Source organism: Nyctibius grandis, chromosome 28 (genome assembly GCF_013368605.1).
Source record: "Nyctibius grandis isolate bNycGra1 chromosome 28, bNycGra1.pri, whole genome shotgun sequence".
Lineage (NCBI taxonomy): Eukaryota > Metazoa > Chordata > Aves > Nyctibiiformes > Nyctibiidae > Nyctibius > Nyctibius grandis.
Window position 1 is genome coordinate 6,440,510 of NC_090685.1, and position 21,264 is coordinate 6,461,773.

Below are 21,264 nucleotides of genomic sequence, written 5' to 3' on the forward strand. Positions count from 1 at the left end.
TAGAAGCCCCATGAGCCCCCCCCCGGTCTGTAGGCCCGAGCCCCCCTCCCCGCACCGGGCAACTCCTCGTTAACAAACGTTTATTTCCCACGTAACAGTTTCCGTACAAAATCGGGGGGGGGGGCGGCCCCTTTAACTGGGGGCGGTGGGCGGGGCCTCCAAAAGAGGGCGGGACCGAGGGGGGGTTAGAGCGGTGGGCGGGGCATGTGTGTGAGTGACAGCAGGGAGGGCGGGGCTTCGCATCTGAGGGCCCAGCCCCCAGGAGCCTGCTGATTGGGGGAAGAACTGGGACGGGGCGGGGCCAGCCGAGGGCGGGGCCGCTGTGGTGGGCGGGGCCAGGGCGCCCCTGAGGGGCGGGGCTTTCCCCTGGGGCGGGGCTAAAGCCTTAAAAGGGCCATTCCAAGCACATCCCTTCAAAGGGCCACACGCGGGTGGGGCCCACCGAGAGCCTTAAAAGGGCCACACGGGGGGAACCCTTAAAGGAGCCAGGGCCTCTTCGTAGCTCAGTGCCCGTTTTAACAGCCTTGAAGTGGGGCCCACCTGAAACAGCCAACGGGGCGTTGGGGGGCCCAAGGGGTGCAGGGAGGGGCCTTAAAAGGGCCACGCGGTGGGGGAGGGGCCTCGGCAGGGCCACGCCCGAGCGCCCTTAAAGGGGCGGCGCTCAGGAGTCGTCCTCCATGCTGAGGCTGCTGCGGGGGCTGGAGGCGCGGGAGGGCCCCGGGGAGGCGAGGAGGGCGCCGGGGGGGGCCAGGGGCGACAGCACCCCGCCCTCGTCCATCAGGATGTCACCCAGGCTGCCCTCGGGGCCCCCCAGCCCCAGGGGCAGCCCCAGCCCGGGGGGCAGGTCGTCGGCCAGCGCCAGGTCCAGGAGGCACTGGGGGGTGGGGGGCCCCCCCGGGGCGAAGGGGGGACCCCCAGGGGCCTCCTCACACCCCCCCTCAGCCGCCGGGGGGCTCAGGGGGAGCCCGTGCAGCTGCGCCTGCAGCTCCAGCTCCTGGGGGATGGGGGGTGTCAGCGGCGAGGGGACCCCAATGTACCCCCCAGCCCCATAGTAACGCCCCCACACCCCTGGTTCTGCTCTCCTGACCCCATGGGGTCACTCTGGGTGACCGCCAGCCCCATAGCCCCCCCCATAGCCCCCCACTTCTACCCATCCCACCCCCCAACACCCCCAGTCTGGCCCCCTCTGACCCCGTAGCCCCCCGTCGCCGTGCCACGGAGCCTCCCCGCTCCTCTCCCGCCCCACACACCCCCAGTTCTGCCCTCCCCAGCCCCCCCGGTGTCCCCCCCCCGGACCTGGACGCGGAGCTGGAGGCTGCGGTTCGCCTGCTCCAGGCGCTGCTGGTGCAGCTCCAGCTCCCGCGAGCGCTGCGTCTCCTTCTGCAGCTTGCGGATGTAATCCACCGAGGCCTTCAGGATGGTGCCCTTGTTCCACCGCATCTCCCTGCCGCCACCGAGGGAGGGGGAGGGTGTGTGGGTGCCGCTGGCGCCCGCCCCGGGGACCCCCCGGCGCCGGGATCCACCCCCCCAACTCACGGGTCGGTGGATTTGGGGATGAGGGTCCCCAGCTCCTTGATGCGGTCGTTGATGTTGAACCGCCGGCGCCGCTCGACTGCGGGGGGGGGAGACGTCAGTGCTGCCGTGACCCCCCCCGGCCCCCCGGCGCCCCCCAGTCCCCTTTTCACCCCTCCAGCCCCCCCTGTCGCCCCCCAACTCACTCATGTTGTGGTTGTCCTTCTTCTGCCGCTCCTTCAGCAGCGCCTTCGCGTCCGTCTCTGGGAGACGGGGAACGGTGACCGACCCCCCCCAGGGTGGGACCCCACCCCACAGGGACCCCTTGAGCCTCCCCCACCCCACAGGGACCCCCCGAGGGCCCCCCCAAACCCTGCCTGCCCCATAGTCCTCCCCCCAGCCTCATGGCGACCCTCAGGGCCCCCCCACACCCCACAGAGACACCTGGCCCCCCCCCCCCCCCCAGAGACCCCCCACAGTAACGCTCCCACCCCCCTTCCAGCCCCACAAGGACCCCCACAGGACCCTCGGGGCCCCTCCCCGGCTCCCCAGGGCGCCCCCCAGGCCCTCCCAGCCCCCCACGGTCCCCCCCAGGTCCCCCCAGGGCCCCCCTACCCGAGAGCTCGGCCTTGACGCGGGGCAGCTCGGCGGGGCAGGAGCTGCTGCCGCCCTGGGGGGGGCTGAACACCTCCAGGAGGGGCCCGGGGGCGGGCAGCTGCGGAGGGGGCGTGGTCAGCGTGGCCACGCCCCCACAGGCCACACCCACCCGGCCTAAACCACGCCCACCCCCCCATGGGTCCAGCCCCCCCCCGGCCAGGCTGGGGGTGAGCAGGCCCCGCCCACCGGCGCCGAGGCCACGCCCACAACTCCGGCCCCACCCACCCAGCACCACCTTTGCCCTTATATGGTAACAAACCCTCCCACTGCCTTATATGGCATGGAGGCCCCGCCCCCGTGTCTCCAATGGGCGGGGCCGTGACAAGCCACACCCCCTCACCCAGGCTCCACCCAGGCCCTGCCTCAGAGCCAATGAGGTGCAGTGGGTGGGGCTTGCACCAGCCACACCCCCCTCCTGAGCGAAAGGGGCGTGGCTTGTGTTAGTCCCCGCCCCCCCCGAGGCCCTTAAAGGGGCCGCGCACCGTGCTGGGGAGCTGCAGGGCGCCCTCTGCTGGGCCGAAGCTGAGCAGCTCGTCGTAGCTGGACTCCAGGCTGATGATCTCATCGATGACGTCATCAATCTGCGCGGGGGGCAAAAGGAGAGGGGCAGGAAACCACAAAGCCCCAGCCCGGACCCCCAGGATCCCCCCAGACCCGGGGGGGGGCGAGGGTCCCGCCCCCCGTATTGCGTCAGCGCCGCCCCGTGACATCACCACCCCCCCCCATGACATCACAGCCCCCCATGTGACATCACAGCCCCCCGCCCCGACGTCACAGGCCCCCCCTCTCGCTCACCTCCTTCTCGGAGCCGGGGCCGCCGTGCAGCAGGGCGAGGGGGCTGTGCGGGGCCGGGGGGGGCTGCGGGGGGGGGCGCGGGGGGGCTGGGGGGGCCGCGGCCGCGGGCGGAGGTGAGGTACTGCCGGACCTGCTGCCGCTGCGCCGCCCGCAGGTGGTACCGCGTGGGGTTCTCCAGGTGGGTCTGCACCTGGGGGCGGGGGGGTCAGACCCCCATACCCCCTCCCCACACCCCCACAGCCCCCTGCCCCACATCCCCCCTCCCCACAGCCCCCATATCTCCCCTCACCCCACACCCCCAACATCCCCCCTACCCCACAGCCCCCACAACCCCCAGCCCCCATATCCCCCCGCCCCACAGCTCCCTATAACCCCCTCCCCACACCCCCCCCCCGCCCCACAGCCCCCCCACACCCCCACCATGGGGTCCCCCATCTCCCAGCCCCCCCATCACACCCCCCCCCGTTCCCGTGGGGCCTCACCTTGAGCACCTCGGGGGGCACGTGGGGGGGCGCCCGCGGCGGGGGGGCCCCGACGGCGATGGCGGGCGAGGGTCCGGGGGCGGGGGGGGGCGCGGGGGGGCCCCTCCGCTCCCGCTGCTCCTGCTCCTGCGCCTGCGCCCGCATCAGCTGCTGCCGCAGCAGCACCCGCGAGGAGGGGGGGGCGGCGGGGGGGGCCGCCATGGCCGCGGGGGGGGCCGGCGCCGCGCTGCGGGCGAGGGGGTTAGTGGGGGGGGGCTGTGGGGCTGTGGGGGGGGGTGGTCCGGGGCGGGGGGGTGTGGGTACCTGGGGGGCAGGGGCTGGCTCTTGAGGCAGTAGAAGGTGCCGGGGGGGTCCGCGGGGGTCCCGGGGGTGTCGCCGGGGGGGTCCGCGGGGGGGTCACTGGGGGGGTCCCCGGGGGTGCCCCCCCCCAGCGGCTCCCACTCGATGTCGGCCACGATCCCCGACTCGGGCAGCACCGAGCTCAGGCTGCCCCAGGGGAGGGGGGTCAGCTCCTGCCAGTCCCGCAGACCCCCCACAGCCCCCCCACTGCTCCCCAGACTCCCCCCAGCCCCACAGATCTGCCCCACAGCCCCCCCCACTGCTCCCCAGACCCCCCCACAGCCCCACAGATCCCCCCACAGCCCGCAGCCCCCCCGGGACCACTCCCACAGCCCCCCACTCCTTCTCAGATCCCCCCAGACCCTCTGAGCCCCTTGGGAGCCCCCAAAATCCCCCCTATACCCCCTGCCCCCCCCCCCGATCCCTCCTGGATCCCCCCAGCTGCCCCCTCAACCCCCCTGAGCCCCCCCCACAACCCCCCCATCCCCCTCCCACCTCTCAGCGCCCCCCCAGAGCCCTCCTGCCCCCCCAGACCCACCGTGGGGCAGGGCCAGGGCCCCCTCCGGGCTATGGGGCCCCCCCTTGGGCTATGGGCCCCCCCCCCGGCTCCCCCTCACCTGAGCAGCCGGAGGGTGTCGGGGGTGCTGGGCCCCTCCAGCAGGACGTACACCGTGGGGCGGCCGGGGGGCGGCGCCGGGGGGGGGCCGGGGGGGCGCGGGGGCCCCCTCGGCCGCCCCACGGGACATCGCCGCCGCCCCCTGCGCCCCACGGCGCCACTCAGGGGCTCCCTATGGGGCCTGAGAGACGTCCTATAGGGCTGGGGGGGGCCCTATGGGGCTCAGGGAGCTGCTATGGGGCTGGAGGAGGACGTATGGGGCTGGGGGGGGCCTATAGGGCCAAGGGGGGTCCTATGGGGCTGAGGCGGTCCTGTGGGGCTGGGGGGGCCCGATGGGGCTGGGGGGGCTGCGAGTTGCCGTGGGGCTGGGGCGTCCCCAGGCCTGGCGAGGGCCGTGGGGCCGGGGGGGGCCGCCGGGGGCCACCGGGGAGCCCGAGAGGTCTCGGGGGGTCTCTGTGGGGGCCGGGGGGGTCTCGGGGGCTCCCTGTGGGGCCGGGGGGGGGGTCCCGGTGCCCCGGGCGGGGGCCGTGGGGCTGGGGCAGGAAGCGCCGGGCGAGGGGGGGAGGGGAGCTGCCAGGAAGTGACATCACAGGGTGGGGGAGGGGGGGAGCAGGGGGGACCCCGACACCCGCCCGGCCCGCGGGTCCCCGGGACCGGCTGCGCTCCCCGGCCCGCAGCCCGCGACCCTCCGGGGGGACCGAGACCCCCCCCCCGCTGCGCCCGGACCCCTGCGTCCCTCTGGGGGGGGCTGTGGGGCTGACCCCCACCCCGGCGCCCCCCGGCCCGGCCCCACCGACCCCGAGCAGCGCCCGCGGGGGTAAGGTACGGGGGGGGGGATTGGGGGGGGGGCTGCCCCGGGGCATCGTGGGAAACTGGGGGGCTGGGGGGGGGGACACGGAGCGGTCGGAGCCTTCGCCCACCCCCGCTGGGGGGCTGGGGGGGGCTGAGCTGGGCCCGGACCCCCGGGTCCCTCTGGGGGGGGTTGAGGACCCCCAAGCCCCTCTGGGGGGGAGCGGTGAGGACCCCCGGGTCCCTCTGGGTGGGGTTTGAGGACCCCCAGACCCTCGGGTCCCTCTGGGGGGGGGAGGGGACCCCCGAGTCCCTTTTTTGGGGGGGGGGAGGGGACACCCGGGTCACGGGGGAGGGGCCGGGCAGGCGGAAGCAGGAGGAAGAGCCGGGAAGTGGGTGCGGTGGGGGGGGGGGACACGACCAGGCGCTGACCCCTGACCCCTGACCCCACGTCACCCCCGCAGCCCCCAGGGCCGATGGGCGCCGGCCCCGCGCCCGCCCCGAGATGGAGGTGAGGGGCCACATCCTCCCCCCGGGCACCTACGGCCCTGCAGGTACGGTGACCCCTGACCTCTGACCTCTGACCCCGCCCTCGCGCCCTCTGACCCCACGGTGTCTCCCCCCACACTCCGCTGTGCCCCCGACATTGGTCCCCCTGAGCCCACGGTGCCCTCTGACCTTTGGTGCCCTGTGACCCCCCCGGTGCCCCCCGACCTCTGACCCTGGTGACCGGCGGTGACCCTGACCTCTGACCCCAGTGACCCTGACCTCTGACCCCGGTGACCCTGACCTCTGAACCCCGGTGCCTCTGACCTCTGCTCCCTGCTGCCCCCCCTCTGCCCCCTGCCCCCTGCCCCTGGTACCCCCCGACCCCTGCCCCCTGACCTCTGCCCCCTGACCTCTGCCCCCTGACCTGTGCCCGGCGCAGGGGCGCCCGCGGGGCGGCTGCAGGAGCTGCGGGAGCGGCAGCGGGGGCTGCGCCAGGCCCTGGGGCTGCGCCTGCGGGAGCTGCGGCGCCTCTGCCTGCAGGAGGCCGTGAGTCACCCCTGACCCCTCACCCCCGACCCCGACCCCCACCCCTGCTCCGCCCCGCACCCCCCACAGGACACCCCGAGTCACCCCCGACCCCCGGGGCTGCGCCACAGCCTCCCCCAGCTCCCCCTGAGCCTCTCCAAAGCCCCCCGGGACCCCCCACACCCCCCGGGACCCCCCCAGCCCCCTCTGCCCACCCCCCAACCCCCCTGGGACCCCCATAACCCTCCCCAGCACTGCCACAGCCCCCCCCCCACCACCCCCAGCCCCCCCTCCAGCTCCCTGGCCCCCCAAAGCCCCCCCCCCGAGGCCCCCAGCCCCCCATCACCCCCCCGCTGTGCGCAGGAGCTGACGGGGAAGCTGCCCCCCGAGTACCCCCTGGAGCCCGGCGAGAGGCCCCAGCCCCCCCCGCGCCGCCGGGCCGGGGGTCCCGCCCGGGGGCCCCTCCCTGAGGTAGGCGGGGGGGGAATCGGGGGGGGAGGAACGAGGGTCTGGGGGGGTGGAGGGAGCCCCCCGTACCCCGGGGTGTCCCCTTACGGCCCCCGTACCCCGGGGACTCCCTCACGGCCCCCCCGTACCCCGGTGCGTCCCCTCGCGGCCTCCTGACCCTCAATGGCGGCGCCCCCTGACCCCGACTGTCCCCTCACGGCCACCGTAACCCCATAGCGGCCCCTTCCCGTACTGTCATGGCGGCCCCCTGTGTGTCCAATGGCAGCCGCCATACTGCTATGGCGGCCGCCGTACCCCCGTGTCCCCTCGCGGCCGCCGTACCCGGAATGTCCCCTCGCGGCCACCGTACCCCCATGGCGGCCCCTTCCCGTACTGTCATGGCGGCCCCCTGTGTGTCCAATGGCAGCCGCCATACTGCTATGGCGGCCGCCGTACCCCCGTGTCCCCTCGCGGCCGCCGTACCCGGAATGTCCCCTCGCGGCCACCGTACCCCCATGGCGGCCCCTTCCCGTACTGTCATGGCGGCCCCCTGTGTGTCCAATGGCAGCCGCCATACTGCTATGGCGGCCGCCGTACCCCCGTGTCCCCTCGCGGCCGCCGTACCCGGAATGTCCCCTCGCGGCCACCGTACCCCCATGGCGGCCCCTTCCCGTACTGTCATGGCGGCCCCCTGTGTGTCCTATGGCGGCCGCCATAGCGGTACGGCGGCCGCCGCACCCGGGTTGTCCCCTCGCGGCCGCCGTACCGCCATGGCGGCCCCCGCGGCCCGGCCCGGCCCGGCCCCGCCGCGCCCCCGCTCCCGGCTCCCGGCCCCCGCAGGCGGCGCGGGCGGCCCGGCGGGAGGTGGCGGTGCAGCTGCAGGTGGTGGAGGCCGCCCGGCGCCTGGCGGCCGCCCCGGGGCTGCCCCCCGAGCAGCGCCGCCGCCGCCAGCGCCTCCAGGCCGACGCGGCCCAGCGGCTCCGGCAGCTCCGCGCTCAGCTCGGCGCCGCCGCGCACGGTGAGCACCGGGGGGGGGGGGGGTCCCCAAAGCACCGGGGGGAGAAACTGGGACGTCCCCAGAGCACCGGGGGTTCCCCAGGGCACCGTGGGGAGGAGTTGGAGGGTCCCCAGAGCACCGGGGGGTCCCCAGGGCATCGTGGGGGGGAGCTGGGGGATCCCCAAAGAACCGGGGGGAGGAGCTGGGGGGTCCCCAAAGCACCGAGGGGAGGAGCTGGGGGGTCCCCAGAGCACCGGGGGAGGAGTTGGAGGGTCCCCAGAGCACCGGGGGGTCCCCAGGGCATCGTGGGGGGGAGCTGGGGGGTCCCGAAAGCACCGGGGGATCCCCAGGGCACGGGGGAGGAGCTGGGGGGTCCCCAAAGCACCGGGGGAAGGAACTGGGGGGTCCCCAAAGCACCGGGGGGTCCCCAGGGCACCGTGGGGGGGAGCTGGGGGGTCCCCAAAGCACCGGGGGGAGGAGCTGGGGGGTCCCCAGAGCACCGAGGGGTCCCCCAGGCACCGGGGGAGGAGGGGGGGGGCTTCTGGGGAGAGCCTGGCCTGGGGTGAGGGGGCTGCGGGGGGGCTGAGGGCCGGTAGTGGGTCCCCCGGGGGGGGGGGGGCAGGTTTTGGGGGGCCCCTCCAGCGCTGACCCCCCCCCACCTTCTCGCTCTCCCTCCCCCAGATGAGAACGGGTCCCTCTGCGACCTGCCCGCGCTGGAGAACGGTGAGCGACGGGCGCCTGGGACCCCCCCGAGGGGCCGCCCGGACCCCCGGGTCCCACCGCTGTGTCCCCCCCACAGGGGCCCTGCCAGGGCTGCCCCCCACGAAGCCCCCCCCGGGCGGAGCCGGCCGCCCCTCGCCCCCCCGGGCCGGATCCGGCAGCCCCAGTCGCCGCCCGCCCTGGGCCCCCGAGACCCCCGCGGGGGGGCCCGGCCGCCGCAGCTCCCTCGCCAGCCCTGCCAGGTGCGTGTGTCCCCCCCGCCCCGGCCCCCCAAGGCCTTCCCCACCCCCCTAAAAACCCCGGGGGAGGGGTCCCCACCCCCCTGACGGTGCCGCGGCCCCCAGCCCGGCGCGGACCCTTCCCCGCAGCGCCTCCAGCTTCGAGGGCCGCAGCGTCCCGGCCACCCCGGTGCTGGCCCGTAGCCCCCGCGGGCACCCCCTCTGCTGGTGAGCGCTCGGGGGGGCTGGGGGGGGGCATGGTCTGTCCTGGGAGTGATTTGGGGTGGGCTGGGGGGGGGCATAGTCTGTCCTGGGGGCAGTTTGGGGGGGCTGGGGGGGGCATAGTCTGTCCTGGGGGCAGTTTGGGGGGTCTGGGGGGGGCATGGTCTGTCCTGGGGGCAGTTGGGGGGGGTCTGGGGGGGGCATAGTCTGTCCTGGGGGCAGTTTGGGGGGTCTGGGGGGGGCATCGTCTGTCCTGGGGGCAGTTGGGGGGGGCTGGGGGTGACCGCAGGGCGTGGGGAGCAGGGTGGGGGCGCAGGGGGTGGGGGGGGGGGTGTAGGGGGCGTTGGGGGACCCCAGCCCCTCCGTCTCACCCCCTGTCCCCCCCCCTCCCCGCCGCAGCCCCGAGGCGCCGGGGCTCCCCCCCCGGCCCTGGTCGGGCAGCCAGGACTCGCAGCTGGGGGGGGCCCCCGGCGCCCGGCCCCCCCCCGCCGCCGGCCGCCCCCCGCACCCGCCGCAGCAACAGCTCGGAGGCTTTGATCGACTGGGGGGGCCCCCCCGAAAGCGCCCCCGAGGCCGCCCGGGGCCGGGGGGCCGCGCCCCCCCCCTCGGCCGAGCAGCGCCGCAGCCAGAAGTGGCTGGCGCTGGAGGGGCTGCGGGACTGGTACCTGCGGCACACGGGGGCCCCCCCCCCGCCGCCAGCCGCCCCCCCCGGCCCCCGCCTGCTGCCCCCTGGCACCAGCTGGGCCCCCCCCCGCCGCCGCGACCCCCCCGGCCTGCCCCACTCGCTCAGCTACGCCGGGGCCCTGGCGCCCAGGTACGGGGTGCCCCGGGGGTACCGCGCGCCCCTCTTTTAGGGGGGGGGGTGAGCCCCCGTTTGGGGGTGTGACGTGAGCCCCCTCCCCCGGGGAGGCTGAAATCCCCGGTTTGGGGCCCTCCCCCATCCATAGGGGCCCTCCCCCATCCTTTGGGCCCCCCCCGTCCATTGGGGCCCCCCCCGTCCGTTGGGGACCCCCAAACATCATCAGCTTGTGGACAAGGACGCCCCCGATCCGGGGGCACCAACAGCCCCGGTTTGGTGCCCCCCCCCCATTCTTCAGGGACCCCCAAATGTCCCCTAACTGAGAGTCCCGCTCGGGGACCCCTCCCACCCCCCAGAGCCCCCTCGGGGGCACCCCAAATGTGCCCCCCCCACCCCTCCCCCTTCAGCCCCACCCCATGGGGGACCCCCAGAACCCCCAACTGCCTCAGCTCGGGGTCCCCCCCCCCCCCCCAGCGGCCCCACCTTTGGGGTCTCCCCTCCCCAATTCCCCCCCTCTGCCCCCCCCCCTTTCTGGGGGGTCTCTCCTGTCCCCCCACTTTTTTTTCCCCCTTTTCTTTTCTCAGTCTGGGGGGAGGGGGGTCCCCACCCCCAGGTGTCCGGGTGGGGGGCGGGGGCCGCGTTTTGGGGGGGCTAATTCCTGTTTCTCTCTTTTCTCTCTTTTTTCTGTTGTTTTCCCATTTTTTGTGTGTTTTCTATTTGTTTCATTTTCTCTTTATTTTCCTTTTTTCGTGCTTTTCTTCCCGCCCCCCCCAGGGCCTCGGGGGACCCCCCTGCGGCCGCCCCCCCTCCCGCCGCGGACCCGCAGCCCCCCGGCACCCTGGTGTGACCCCCGAGCCCCGGGGTCGCACCCTCTGAATCGCTCCATGCCCCCCCCCCAGCCCCCCCGTGCGCGGGGAGGGGTCCCCCCCCGCCCCGAAATCTGGGGGGGGAGCCCCAAACGCAGGGCCCCCCCCCCCACCCCAGCTGCTCCTGGCGAGCGGCCGGTGTTGGGGGGGCCAGCGGGGGGGCCGCACGCCCGGGTTCAATACAGGGACCTGCAGCCGCTGCCTCGCCTGGCTCCTTTTTGGGGGGAAACGCCGCCGGTTTGGGGTTCTTTACAGCCCTGGGGGGGTTCCTATGTCTGGCCCCCCCCCCCATATGTTTGGGGGGGTCCGTACAGCATCTGTACGTCCCAGGGGGGGTCTCTGTGTTGCTGGTGTGTCCCCGGGGGGGTCCATAGGGCCCCTGCACGGCCCGGGGGGGCTGCGCGGCCCATATAGAGCCGGGGGGGCCCCGGGGGGGCCTGTAGAGGAGGTGGGCCCCCTCCCCGTGGCCGTAAGCCCCGCCCACCGGCGGGAGGCCACGCCCCCGGGCGCGGAGCCACGCCCCCAGGGGGCGCTGCTCACCTATGAGGCCACGCCCCCATGCGAGGCCACGCCCCCAGGGGGCGCTGCTCACCTATGAGGCCACGCCCCCACGCGAGGCCACGCCCCCTGGCCCCACATCGCCCCAGAGGCGGCGACAGCCAATCGGCAGGCGGCCGCGGTGGGCGGGGCGTGCCGCTATTGGCCGGGCGGGAGGCAGCGCGCTGCCATTGGCCGCGGTGGGCGGGGGCGCGGCGGCGGCGGCGGCGCGGGGTGGTGGCGGCGCGCGGGAGAGCGGCGCGGTGAGGTGAGGGCGGCAGCGCGCGGGGGGGGGGGGACCCCCGGGGCCCGTCCGGTGCGGGGGGAGGGACCGGGGGACCCCCGGGGCCCATCCGGTGCGGGGCGGGAGCCCGGGGGGCGCCAGGTCTACCCTCCCTCACGCCACTTCCGCCTTCCCCCCCCTCACAGCGCAGCGGCGTTGCCATGGCGACGACGGCGCACCCCTATTGGCCGCGCTCGCTGCCGTTGCCGGGCTACGTGGCCAGCGCGCGCCCCGGCTGGCAGTGCGCAGGCGCGGTGGCGGCGGCGGGGGCGGGGCTGCTGGCGCTGGGCTGGGCGCTGGGCGGGGCCGGGGGCGGGGCGAGGGGCGGGGCCTCGCGGAGCCCCGCCCGCCGCCTGGCGCTGGGCTGGTTCCTGATGTGCGCGGGGGTGCACGGGATACTGGAGGGCTACTTCAGCCTCTGGCACCGGGAGCTGCCCGCCGCCACCGGGCTGCTGGCCGACGTCTGTGAGCGCCGGGACGGGGGGAGGGGGGGGGGGGGGTTTCATGGGGGTCTGGGGGGGGGGGGTCTGGGGTCCCTGGGGTGCGGTTAATAGGGGTCTGGGGTCCCTGGAAGGGGGTAATGGGGGTCTGGGGGGGGATCTGGGGTCCCTAGGGGGGGTCTGGGGCCTCTTGAGGGGGGCTAATGGGGGTCTGGGGTCCCTGGAGGGGGGATTAATGCGGATCTGGGGGGGGGTCTGGGGGTAATGGGGGTCTGAGGTCTCTTGGGGGGGGTTAATGGGGGTCTGGGGTCCCTGGAAGGGGGTAATGGGGGTCTGGGGTCTCTTGGGGGGGGTTAATGGGGGTCTGGGATCCCTGGAGGGGGGTAATGGTGGCCTGGGGGGGGGTCTGGGGTCCCTAGGGGGCGTCTGGGGTCCCTGGAAGGGGGTAAGGGGGGTCTGCGGTCTCTTGGGGGGGGTTAATGGGGGTCTGGGGTCCCTGGAAGGGGGTAATGGGGGTCTGGGGTCTCTTGGGGGGATTAATGGGGGTCTGGGGTCCCTGGAGGGGGGGAATGGTGGTCTGGGGGGGGTCTGGGGTCCCTAGGGGGCGTCTGGGGTCCCTGGGGGGGGTTAATGGGGGTCTGGGGTCCCTGGAGGGGGGATTAATGGGGGTCTGGGGTTCCTAGAGGGGGTTAATGGTGGTTTTGGGGGGGGGCTGGGTCTCCTAAGGGTGTCTGGGTTCCCTGGGAGGAGTTAATGGTGGTCTGGGTGGGGGTCTGGATCTCCTCAAGGGGATTTGGGTTCTCTGGGGAGGGTCCCGGTCAAGTGGGTCCATTTGGGGAGGGGTCCCCTGGGGTGTCAGTGTGCTGGATACCTGCGGGGGGGGGGGGGGGGGACAGCTGGGTGCCAGAGGGCCATGGGGGGGGGCTGGGGGTCCCAGGGGGGTGGGGGGGGGGGGGGGGGGGGGTTACCTGCCTGCCCCGGACCCCCGGGTCACCCCCCCGCCCACAGGGAAGGAGTACGCCAAGGCCGACAGCCGCTACGTGACGTGAGTTGGGGACGCGGGCGGGGAGGGGGCGTCCGGGGGGTCCCGGGGCTGATCCCGCTGTGTGTGTCCCCCCCTCAGGAGCGATGACTTCACGGTCGCCATGGAGACGGTGACGGCCTGGGCCTGGGGCCCCCTCAGCTTCCTCACCTTCCTCGCCTTCCTGCGCCAACACCCGGCCCGCTACGTCCTGCAGCTCCTCGTCTCCCTCGGTACGCCCGGGACCCCCGAGGGTGGGGGGGTGACGGGGGGCTGCCGGCGCCCGCCCCACTGACGGCGTGTGTGTCCCCCCCCCGCCCCGCGCAGGGCAGCTCTACGGGGACGTGCTGTACTTCGCCACGGAGGCGCGGGCGGGCTGGAGCCACAGCGACCCCCGGCCCCTCTACTTCTGGGGCTACTTCGTGGGGCTGAACGGGCTGTGGGTGCTGGTGCCCGGCGCCCTCCTGGCCGACGCCTGCCGGTGCCTGGCCGCCGCCCAGCGCGCCCTCGACCGCCCCCGCCACAAGGCCCACTGAGCCGGGGGCCACCCGGGAGACCCCCCCACAGCGCCGAGGGCGAACGGGGGGGGTCCCCGAGTCCTCCAGGCACGTGCCGGGGTGAGCCAGGGGTGGGGGTCTCCCCCCCCAAGCCCCCCAAGCGCTCAGGGTTGGGGGGCCGGGGTCCCCTTGGGGGGGGTCCCCTGGGGGGCCGGGGGGGGGTCCCCACCCTCGTTAGCGCGGGGGGTGCGATGGGTTTTAATAAACGAGATGGAAACGGAGCCCCGGGTCTGTGCTGGGGCGGGGGGGGGGTCCCCAACGCCCGGGACCCCCCGGGGGGCTGGGGGGGGTGTTGGGACCCCCCTGGAGGGAGGGGAGGGGGCGGGGCCTGCGGCGGAGTGACAGCTGCTGGGGGAGGGGCTAAGGGCCTCGGCGCTGCCTCTGCTGCTCCTCAGCCAATGGGAAGTGAGGCCGCCCGCCGTGGCCAATAGGAGGGTGGGGTGGGCGGGGTTCGGCTGGGGCCAATCGGGGCTCCCGCCCACCCGCGGCGTGTTGAAGATGGATGGGCCGCTGGTGGCGCGGCAGCCAATCAGCGCCTGCTCTCGCCTTAAGCCCCGCCTTTTCCCCTGCGGCCCAATCAGCGCCTGCTCTCTCCTTAGCCCCGCATTCCCGCCCCCAGCCGCCCAATCAGCGTCCGCTGCCGGCCGCGCCGCTGCTCCTTTAACTCCCGCCTCCTCAGCGAACCAATCAGCGCCCGCGCTCTCCTTAAGCCCTTCCTCTCCTCCCACCTCGCCCAATCAGAGCCCGCTCCTTCCGCGGCCCCGCCTCCCCTCGCTCGCCCCAATCACCGCGCGCTCCTTCCCGGCCCCGCCCCGCCTCCTCCACGCCCCCTCGCCCAATCAGCGAGCAGCCGCGCCGTCGCCATGGCGACACCGGTCCCGCCCCCTCGCCTAACCTCCCTCCCCGCCGGCCTGCGCGGGGGGCGGGACTTCCGCTCGAGCGCCGGCCAATGGGGCCGCGCCGAGGGCGCCGCCGGCCAATGGGAGCGCGGGCGGCGGGCGAGGCGGAAGCGCGGCGGCGGGGTCAGAGGGCGCCGCTGTTGATGTTGACACGGGCCCGGCGGCGGCAGCGGCCCCGCCCGCGCTCCGCGCCCCGACAGCTCCGGCCTCGGCGCCGCGCCCGCGGGGGGGCCCGGGCGAGGCCCCCCCGGCTCCGCGGGGCTCGCGGGTAGCAGCACCCGCGGCCCCGGCTCCCCCCCCCCCCGCGCCTCCCGGGGCCGCCGCGGCCCGGCGGGGCCTCCCGGTGTGTGTGTGTCCCGTGCCCTCCCCCCCCATGCGCGCCCCGCCATGACGATCCTCCCGAAGAAGAAGCCGGTACCGGCGCCCGACGGCGACGCCGACTCGGGCCCAGACGCCGGCCCTGATCGCGGTGCGGATGCCGGCCCCGAGCGCGGCCCCGGCGGCGTGGGCGAGCCCGGCGGCCCCGGCGGCGTCGGGGGGCCGCGGCCCAGGGCTTCGCCGCCGCCGCCGCTGCGGGGCTGGGCCGGGCTGCCGGCCGCCGGCTCTCCCCCCCCGGCCGGCCCCGGCGGCCCTGGCGGCGGCGGCCCCGGCGCAGGGGACGGGCCCGGGTCGCTGCTGGGGCTGGAGGCGGCGGCGCTGGGGCTGCCCGAGCCTCGCGGGCCCGGCGGAGGCGGCGGTGGCGGCGGCCCCGGGCACAGCAAACGGCGGCGGCGCGGCGGGGCAGGGCCCAGCGGCGGCCCCGGCGTCGTCGGCGGCCCCGGTGGCCCCGGCGGGATGGGGCTGGGGCTGGGGATGGGCCCCGGCGGCAGCCCCGGCCCCGACGAGGCCGGAGGCGGCTACAACAGCGAGGACGAGTACGAGGCCGGGCGGGTGGAGATGGACCCAGCCACGGCCGAGCAGGTGCGGGGCCGGGGGGGGCACCGGGGGGGGCGACAGGGAGTGGGGGGGGGCACCGGGGGGCACCGGGACAGGGAGACCGGGGAGACCTGAGTGGCTGGTGGGGGGGGGGTTTAGTGCCCCCCGCGTGTCCCCATGTTGCCCCCCCCAGGTGTGTGTGTCACACGAGACGTTTGTCCCCATTGGGACCCCCCTTGTCCCCGTGCTCTCCCATCCCCTGTGTGTCCCCTCCCGTGTGAGCCCTGTGCTCGTCACACTCGTCCCCACGTGGCGCAGGGGGTCAGCTCCCACTCACGCGTGTCCCTGGGGGACCCCCGCCCCCCCCGAGGACCCCCCCCAGCCGTGTGGGGCGCCGAGGCCGAGCCCCGCTGTGTCTCCAGCAGGAGCACCGGTTCGAGAAGGCGCTGCGGGAGAAGAAAGGCTTCATCATCAAGCGCATGAAGGAGGACGGCGCCTGCCTCTTCCGGGCCGTGGGTGAGCCCCGACCCCCCCCCCCCCACAGCCCCCCCACCCCCTGTGCTCACAGGCGTCGGTACGGGGGGGCTGACCCCCCCCTCGCTGTCCCCTTCTGTCCCTTCCCCGCCCGGGTGCCGGCAGCTGATCAGGTGTACGGAGACCAGGACATGCACGAGGTGGTGCGCAAGCACTGCATGGACTATCTGGTGAGGCGCTGGGGGGGACTGGGAGGGACTGGGGGGTGGGAGGATACGCTGTGGGGAACTGGGAGGGACTGGGAGGGGGCTGGGGGGTGGGAGGATACGCTGGGAGCCGCTGGAGGGGGGTTGGAAGGAGACTGGGGGGCACTGGGGTATGTTGGGGCGCGCTGGGGTGTACTCAGAGGCACTGGGGCAGACTGGGAGCACGCTCAGAGCACTGGGTGGGACTGGGCTGCTATACCCCCACCCTCTCCCATGTCCCCTGGTGTCCCCACCACCCCTCAGTATCCCCACCACCCTCAGGTGTCCCCGGGGCTCCCCCAGCATCTCTGGGGCTCCCCCAGTGTCCCCACCACCCCTCAGTGTCCCTGGGGCAGCCCCGTGGTGCCCTCGTGTCCCCCAACCTCCCCCCCAGTGTCCCCCCCCCAGCTCCGCCGTCCCCTGATGACGTCCCCCCGTGCCCCCAGATGAAGAACGCCGACTACTTCTCCAACTACGTGACGGAGGATTTCACCACCTACATCAACCGCAAGCGCAAGAGCACGTGCCACGGGAACCACATCGAGATGCAGGCCATGGCCGAGATGTACAACCGCCCCGTCGAGGTCTACCAGTACGGCACCGGTGCGTCTGCCCCTGGGGAGGGGGTCCCCGAGGCACCGGGGGGGCGTCTGTGCGGTTTTCTGGCGTTCCCCGGGTCTCTGTGGGGCCAGGGAGATCTCTGGGGTCCCCGAGGGACCCCCAGGGCGGTGGTGTGGCCTTCCCCGAGGTGCTGAGGGGCTTCGTGCGCTGCCTCAGGGGTCCCCAAGGTGCCACAGGGGGAGTCTCTGGGGTCCCCAAGGGGCCGGAGGGGGCTCTGGGGGCCCCGAGGGACCCCCAGGGTGCTGATGTGGGGGTCCTGGGTGGCTGGGGGGTCCCCAGGGTGCTGGTGTGGGGGGGCCTGGGTCTTTGTGGGCCCCCAGGGTGCTGGTGTGGGGGCTCCTGGGTGGCTGGGGGGTCCCCAGGGTGCTGGTGTGGGGGCTCCTGGGTGGCTGGGAGGCCCCCAGGGTGCTGGTGTGGGGGCTCCTGGGTGGCTGGGGGGCCCCCAGGGTGCTGGTGTGGGGGCTCCTGGGTGGCTGGGGGGTCCCCAGGGTGCTGGTGTGGGGGGGCCTGGGTCTTTGTGGGCCCCCCCAGGGTGCTGATGTGGGGGCTCCTGGGTGGCTGGGGGGTCCCCAGGGTGCTGGTGTGGGGGCTCCTGGGTGGCTGGGGGGTCCCCAGGGTGCTGGTGTGGGGGGGCCTGGGTCTTTGTGGGCCCCCAGGGTGCTGATGTGGGGGCTCCTGGGTGGCTGGGGGGTCCCCAGGGTGCTGCTGGAGGGTCCTTGGGTGTCTGGGGGGGGTCCCCGTGGGTCCCTGGGTGCTGGTGTGGGGGTCTCTGTGTAGCCGTGGGGTGGCAGAGGGGTCCCCGTGAGTCCCTGGGTGCTGTTGGGGGGGGTCCTCGCGTGCCTGTGGGGTGGCCGGGGGTCCCCGGGTGCTGTGGGGGGGGTCCCCCCCCCCGTGCCTGCGGGGCGGGGGTGCTGACGGGGGTGCCCGCAGAGCCCATCAACACCTTCCACGGGATCCAGCACCACGAGGACGAGCCCATCCGGGTCAGCTACCACCGCAACATCCACTACAACTCCGTCGTCAACCCCAACAAGGCCACCATCGGCGTGGGGCTGGGGCTGCCCTCCTTCAAGCCGGGGGTCAGTGGGGCCGGGGGGGGCCGGGGACCCTCATTCGGGGGGGCTGGGGGGGCAGGGACCCCATTCTGGGGGGCTGGGGGGGGCTGGGGACCCTCATTCGGGGGGGCTGGGGGGGCAGGGACCCCATTCTGGGGGGCTGGGGGGGGCCGGGGACCCCCATTGCCGTGGGGCGGGGGTGCCCCCTCCAGTCCAGGGGGGCTGGGGGGGGCCCTGTGGGTCCTCCGGGGCCTCCTCCCTGTGGGTGGGGCCATGGAGGGGGTGTGGCCACGTTTAGCCCCGCCCCCAGCAGCCTTATTTGCATGAGGGGGCGTGGCCAAGTGTGGGAGCCCTGTCCTGGGGGTGGGGCCTGTCTGCAGGGGGCGTGGTTTGCTGGTGGGGGCGTGTCCAAGTGTGGCCCCGCCCCCAGCTGGTGCCCCATCCAATGGGGTCAGTGGGGGCGTGGCTAAGCGCTGCTCCGCCCCCTGCTGGCAGCCCCAATCCAGGGCAGAGCTGTGCCCATGGGGGGGGCGGAGCCTTCGGGGGGGTGTGGCCTATCAGAGGGGGTGGAGCCTTGTGGGGGGTGTGGCCTATCAGAGGGGGTGTGGGCTATCAGAGGGGTGGAGCCTTCTGGTGGGCGTGGCCTATGGGGGTGGGGCCTTCCCGGGGGTGTGGCCTATTGGAGGGGGCGGAGCCCTGTGGGGGTGTGGCCTATCGGGGGCAGATCCTTCCCGGGGGTGTGGCCTATCAGAGGGGGTAGAGCCTTGTGGGGGTGTGGCCTATGGGGTAGAGCCTTTATGGGGGTGTGGCCTATCAGAGGGGGCGGAGCCTTCCCGGGGGTGTGGCCTGTCAGAAGGGGTGGAGCCTTATTTGGGGGTGTGGCCTATCAGAGGGGGTGGAGCCCGGTGGGGGTGTGGCCTATCAGAGGGGGTGGGGCCTTCCGGCAGGGGTGTGGCCTATCAGAGGGGGCGGGGCCTCCCCGCGGGGGTGTGGCCTATCAGAGGGGGTGGGGGCTTCTTTGGGGGTGTGGCCTATTGGAGGGGGTGGAGCCTTGTGGGGGTGTGGCCTACCCGAGGGGGTGGAGCCTCCTGGGGGCGTGTCCCCGCGGTGGGCGTGTCCCAGCGTGGCCCCGCCCCCAGCTGGCGGAGCAGTCCCTGATGAAAAGCGCCATCAAGACGTCGGAGGAGTCGTGGATCGAGCAGCAGATGCTGGAGGACAAGAAGCGGGCGACCGACTGGGAGGCCACCAACGAGGCCATCGAGGAGCAGGTGGCCCGCGAGTCCTACCTGCAGTGGCTGCGCGACCAGGAGAAGCAGGCGCGGCAGGTGGGCGGCCCCCGGACCCCCCCCCCCCACCCCGGGGGGTCCCTGTCCCCCCCCACCGAGGCCCCAGGGGGGGTGACGGTCGCCCCGTGTCCCCCCGCAGCCCCGCAAGGCCAGCGCCACGTGCAGCTCGGCCACGGCGGCGGCCGCCAGCGGCCTGGAGGAGTGGAGCGGCCGCTCGCCCCGGCCCCGCAGCGCCGCCCCCTCGCCCGAGCACCCCGGCCTGCACCCCGAGGCGCCCGGACCCAAGCCCCCCTCGCCCGGAGCCCCCGCGCCCGGCAAGCCCCCCTCGCCCTGTGCCCCAGGTGGGTGTCGGGGGGGGTCAAAGTGGGGGTTTGTGGGGTGCTGGGGAGCTCAGACTGGGTGCTGGGGGGCTCAAACTGGGTGCTGTGGGGTGCTGGGGATCTCAGACTGGGTGCTGGGGAGCTCAGACTGGGTGCTGGGGGGTGCTGGGGTGCTCAAACTGGGTGCTGAGGGGTTCAAACTGGGTGCTATGGGGTGCTGAGGGGTTCAAACTGGGTTCTGTGGGGTGCTGGGAGGCTCAAACTGGGTGCTGGGGGGTGCTGGGGGGCCCAAACTGGGTGCTGGGGGGTGCTGGGGGGCCCAAACTGGGTGCTGGGGGGTGCTGGGGGGTTCAAACTGGGTGCTAGGGGGTGCTGGGGGGTTCAAACTGGGTGCTGAGGGGTTCAAACTGGGTGCTATGGGGTGCTGAGGGGTTCAAACTGGGTTCTGTGGGGTGCTGGGAGGCTCAAACTGGGTGCTGGGGAGTGCTGGGGGGCCCAAACTGGGTGCTGGGGGGTGCTGGGGGGCCCAAACTGGGTGCTGGGGGGTGCTGAGGGGCTCAAACTGGGTGCTGGAGGGTGCTGGGGAGTGCAAACTGGGTGCTGGGGGGCTCAAACTGGGTGCTGTGGGGTGCTGGGGATCTCAGACTGGGTGCTGGGGAGCTCAAACTGGGTGCTGCGGGACTCAAACTGGGTGCTGGGGGGCTCAAACTGGGTGCTGGAGGGTGCTGGGGAGCGCAAACTGGGTGCTGGGGGGCTCAAACTGGGTGCTGTGGGGTGCTGGGGATCTCAGACTGGGTGCTGGGGACTCAAACTGGGTGCTGTGGGATACTGAGGAGCTCAAACTGGGTGTTATGGGGGACTGGGGGGCTCAAACTGGGTACTGGGGGGGGGGTCCGGGAGCCCCAAACTGGGCGCTGGGGAGGGTTATGGGGCCCCAAACTGGGAGTTACGGGGCGCTGGGAGCCCCAGGTTGGCTGTTACGTGTCGGGTGGGGGGTGCAGGATGGGCCGGGGGAGGCTGCGTGCCTGAGCCCCCCCCCCACATACCCGCCCCCCCCAGGGACCAGCAGCCAACTGGGGGCGGGCGGGGGCCGGGCCACCCCCCCGCTGGTGTCCCTGTACCCCGCGCTGGAGTGCCGGGCCATCATGCAGCAGATGTCCCCCACCGCCTTCGGTAAGGGGGGGTCGGGGCGGGGGTCTGGGGGGGAGTTTGGGGTGGGGGGGTCTCAGGGGGGTCTCTGGGGGGGAGTTTTGGGGTGTGGGGGTCTGTGGGGGGGGAGTTTTGGGGTGGGGGGGTCTCGGGGGGGTCTCTGGGGGGGAGTTTTGGGGTGGGGGGGTCTGGGGGGGAGTTTTGGGGTGGGGGGGTCTCGGGGGGGTCTCTGGGGGGGGTTTTGGGGGGTGGAGTCTGGAGTTGGGGGGGTCTGGGGGAGAAGGGGCAATAGGGGGGGGTCACGACGCCATCTCTAGTCTGGGGGGGGAGCCCCAAGGCCTTCAAGCCCCCCACCCTGGCGTCAGGCCTCATTGACATCCCTTTGGGGGGGGGGTCTGCGGGGTCACCCGCCCCTCCTTGAACCCCAACCTTCTCTTTCCCCCCCCCCCCCCCTCAATTTGGGGCCCCCCCCAGGCCTGAACGACTGGGAGGACGACGAGATCCTGGCGTCGGTGCTGGCCGTCTCGCAGCAGGAGTACCTGGAGACCATGAAGACCCACCGCCACAGAGACCCCGCCGCCGACAAGAGTTGATATTGAACCCCCCGGACCCCCCCCGGACCCCCCCCCAGGGACCTCTGTAGGTGCGGGGTGGGGGGGGGGGGGGGGGCAGCGTTTTATTGCGGGGGATCTTCCTCCCCCCCCTCCCCGCTTTCGTGGGGCGCCGGGGAGGGGAGGGGGACACAGCGCTGGACGCCGCGGGACGAACCTCGGCTATGGGGGGGGGGGGGGGGGGACACGACCCCCCCCCCAATTGTTACAGCTGGAAGGAAAAGCGGGGGGGAATGGGAGGGGGAGGGTGGGGGGGGTCCTACTTTTTGGAGGGTCCCCCCCCGGGGGGGTTTTGCTGTTTGGGGATGGGGGGGGGGGGGTCCTCCTCTCTGCCCCCCGCCCCTCCCGGAGCATCCCCCCCCCCCCTTACGCACCCCA

At 74.5% G+C, this 21,264-nt stretch overlaps 5 protein-coding genes across 8 annotated transcripts in view; 4 read left to right on the top strand and 1 right to left on the bottom strand.

Moving 5' to 3' along the window:
• Positions 1-21,264, top strand: part of FAM3A (FAM3 metabolism regulating signaling molecule A) — a 33,623-nt gene that overhangs the window by 7,462 nt on the left and 4,897 nt on the right. The window lies entirely within an intron of this gene.
• Positions 93-4,531, bottom strand: TFE3 (transcription factor binding to IGHM enhancer 3). The gene is given in 12 exon segments (XM_068419662.1): positions 93-994; positions 1,297-1,444; positions 1,537-1,612; positions 1,719-1,775; positions 2,128-2,227; positions 2,652-2,750; positions 2,965-3,016; positions 3,018-3,154; positions 3,447-3,672; positions 3,750-3,932; positions 4,403-4,482; positions 4,484-4,531. Coding segments are annotated over 12 exon segments (1,539 nt in total). The 3' UTR covers positions 93-661.
• Positions 4,968-10,672, top strand: CCDC120 (coiled-coil domain containing 120). Of its 3 annotated transcripts, none has more exons than XM_068419663.1 (10): positions 4,968-5,223; positions 5,655-5,744; positions 6,119-6,225; positions 6,568-6,675; positions 7,492-7,669; positions 8,330-8,371; positions 8,448-8,610; positions 8,713-8,814; positions 9,208-9,622; positions 10,382-10,672. In XM_068419663.1, exons 2-10 carry the CDS (start codon positions 5,696-5,698, stop codon positions 10,481-10,483), a joined length of 1,266 nt encoding a protein of 421 aa, XP_068275764.1. In that variant the 5' UTR covers positions 4,968-5,223; positions 5,655-5,695; the 3' UTR covers positions 10,484-10,672. The 3 variants fall into 3 exon arrangements, with proteins under 3 accessions (XP_068275764.1, XP_068275765.1, XP_068275766.1); XM_068419664.1 differs by having other exon boundaries at positions 4,968-5,218; XM_068419665.1 differs by lacking the exon at positions 4,968-5,223 and adding an exon at positions 5,249-5,416.
• On the top strand, positions 11,243-13,532 carry EBP (EBP cholestenol delta-isomerase). Its single transcript, XM_068419742.1, has 5 exons — positions 11,243-11,278; positions 11,440-11,758; positions 12,742-12,778; positions 12,857-12,987; positions 13,082-13,532. Exons 2-5 carry the CDS (start codon positions 11,455-11,457, stop codon positions 13,288-13,290), a joined length of 681 nt encoding a protein of 226 aa, XP_068275843.1. The 5' UTR covers positions 11,243-11,278; positions 11,440-11,454; the 3' UTR covers positions 13,291-13,532.
• Positions 14,458-21,059, top strand: OTUD5 (OTU deubiquitinase 5). 2 transcript variants are annotated; one of them, XM_068419679.1, is made up of 9 exons: positions 14,458-15,170; positions 15,548-15,641; positions 15,765-15,829; positions 16,291-16,447; positions 17,396-17,544; positions 18,660-18,845; positions 18,946-19,147; positions 20,186-20,299; positions 20,750-21,059. In XM_068419679.1, exons 1-9 carry the CDS (start codon positions 14,598-14,600, stop codon positions 20,866-20,868), a joined length of 1,659 nt encoding a protein of 552 aa, XP_068275780.1. In that variant the 5' UTR covers positions 14,458-14,597; the 3' UTR covers positions 20,869-21,059. The 2 variants fall into 2 exon arrangements, with proteins under 2 accessions (XP_068275780.1, XP_068275781.1); XM_068419680.1 differs by having other exon boundaries at positions 14,996-15,170; positions 15,551-15,641.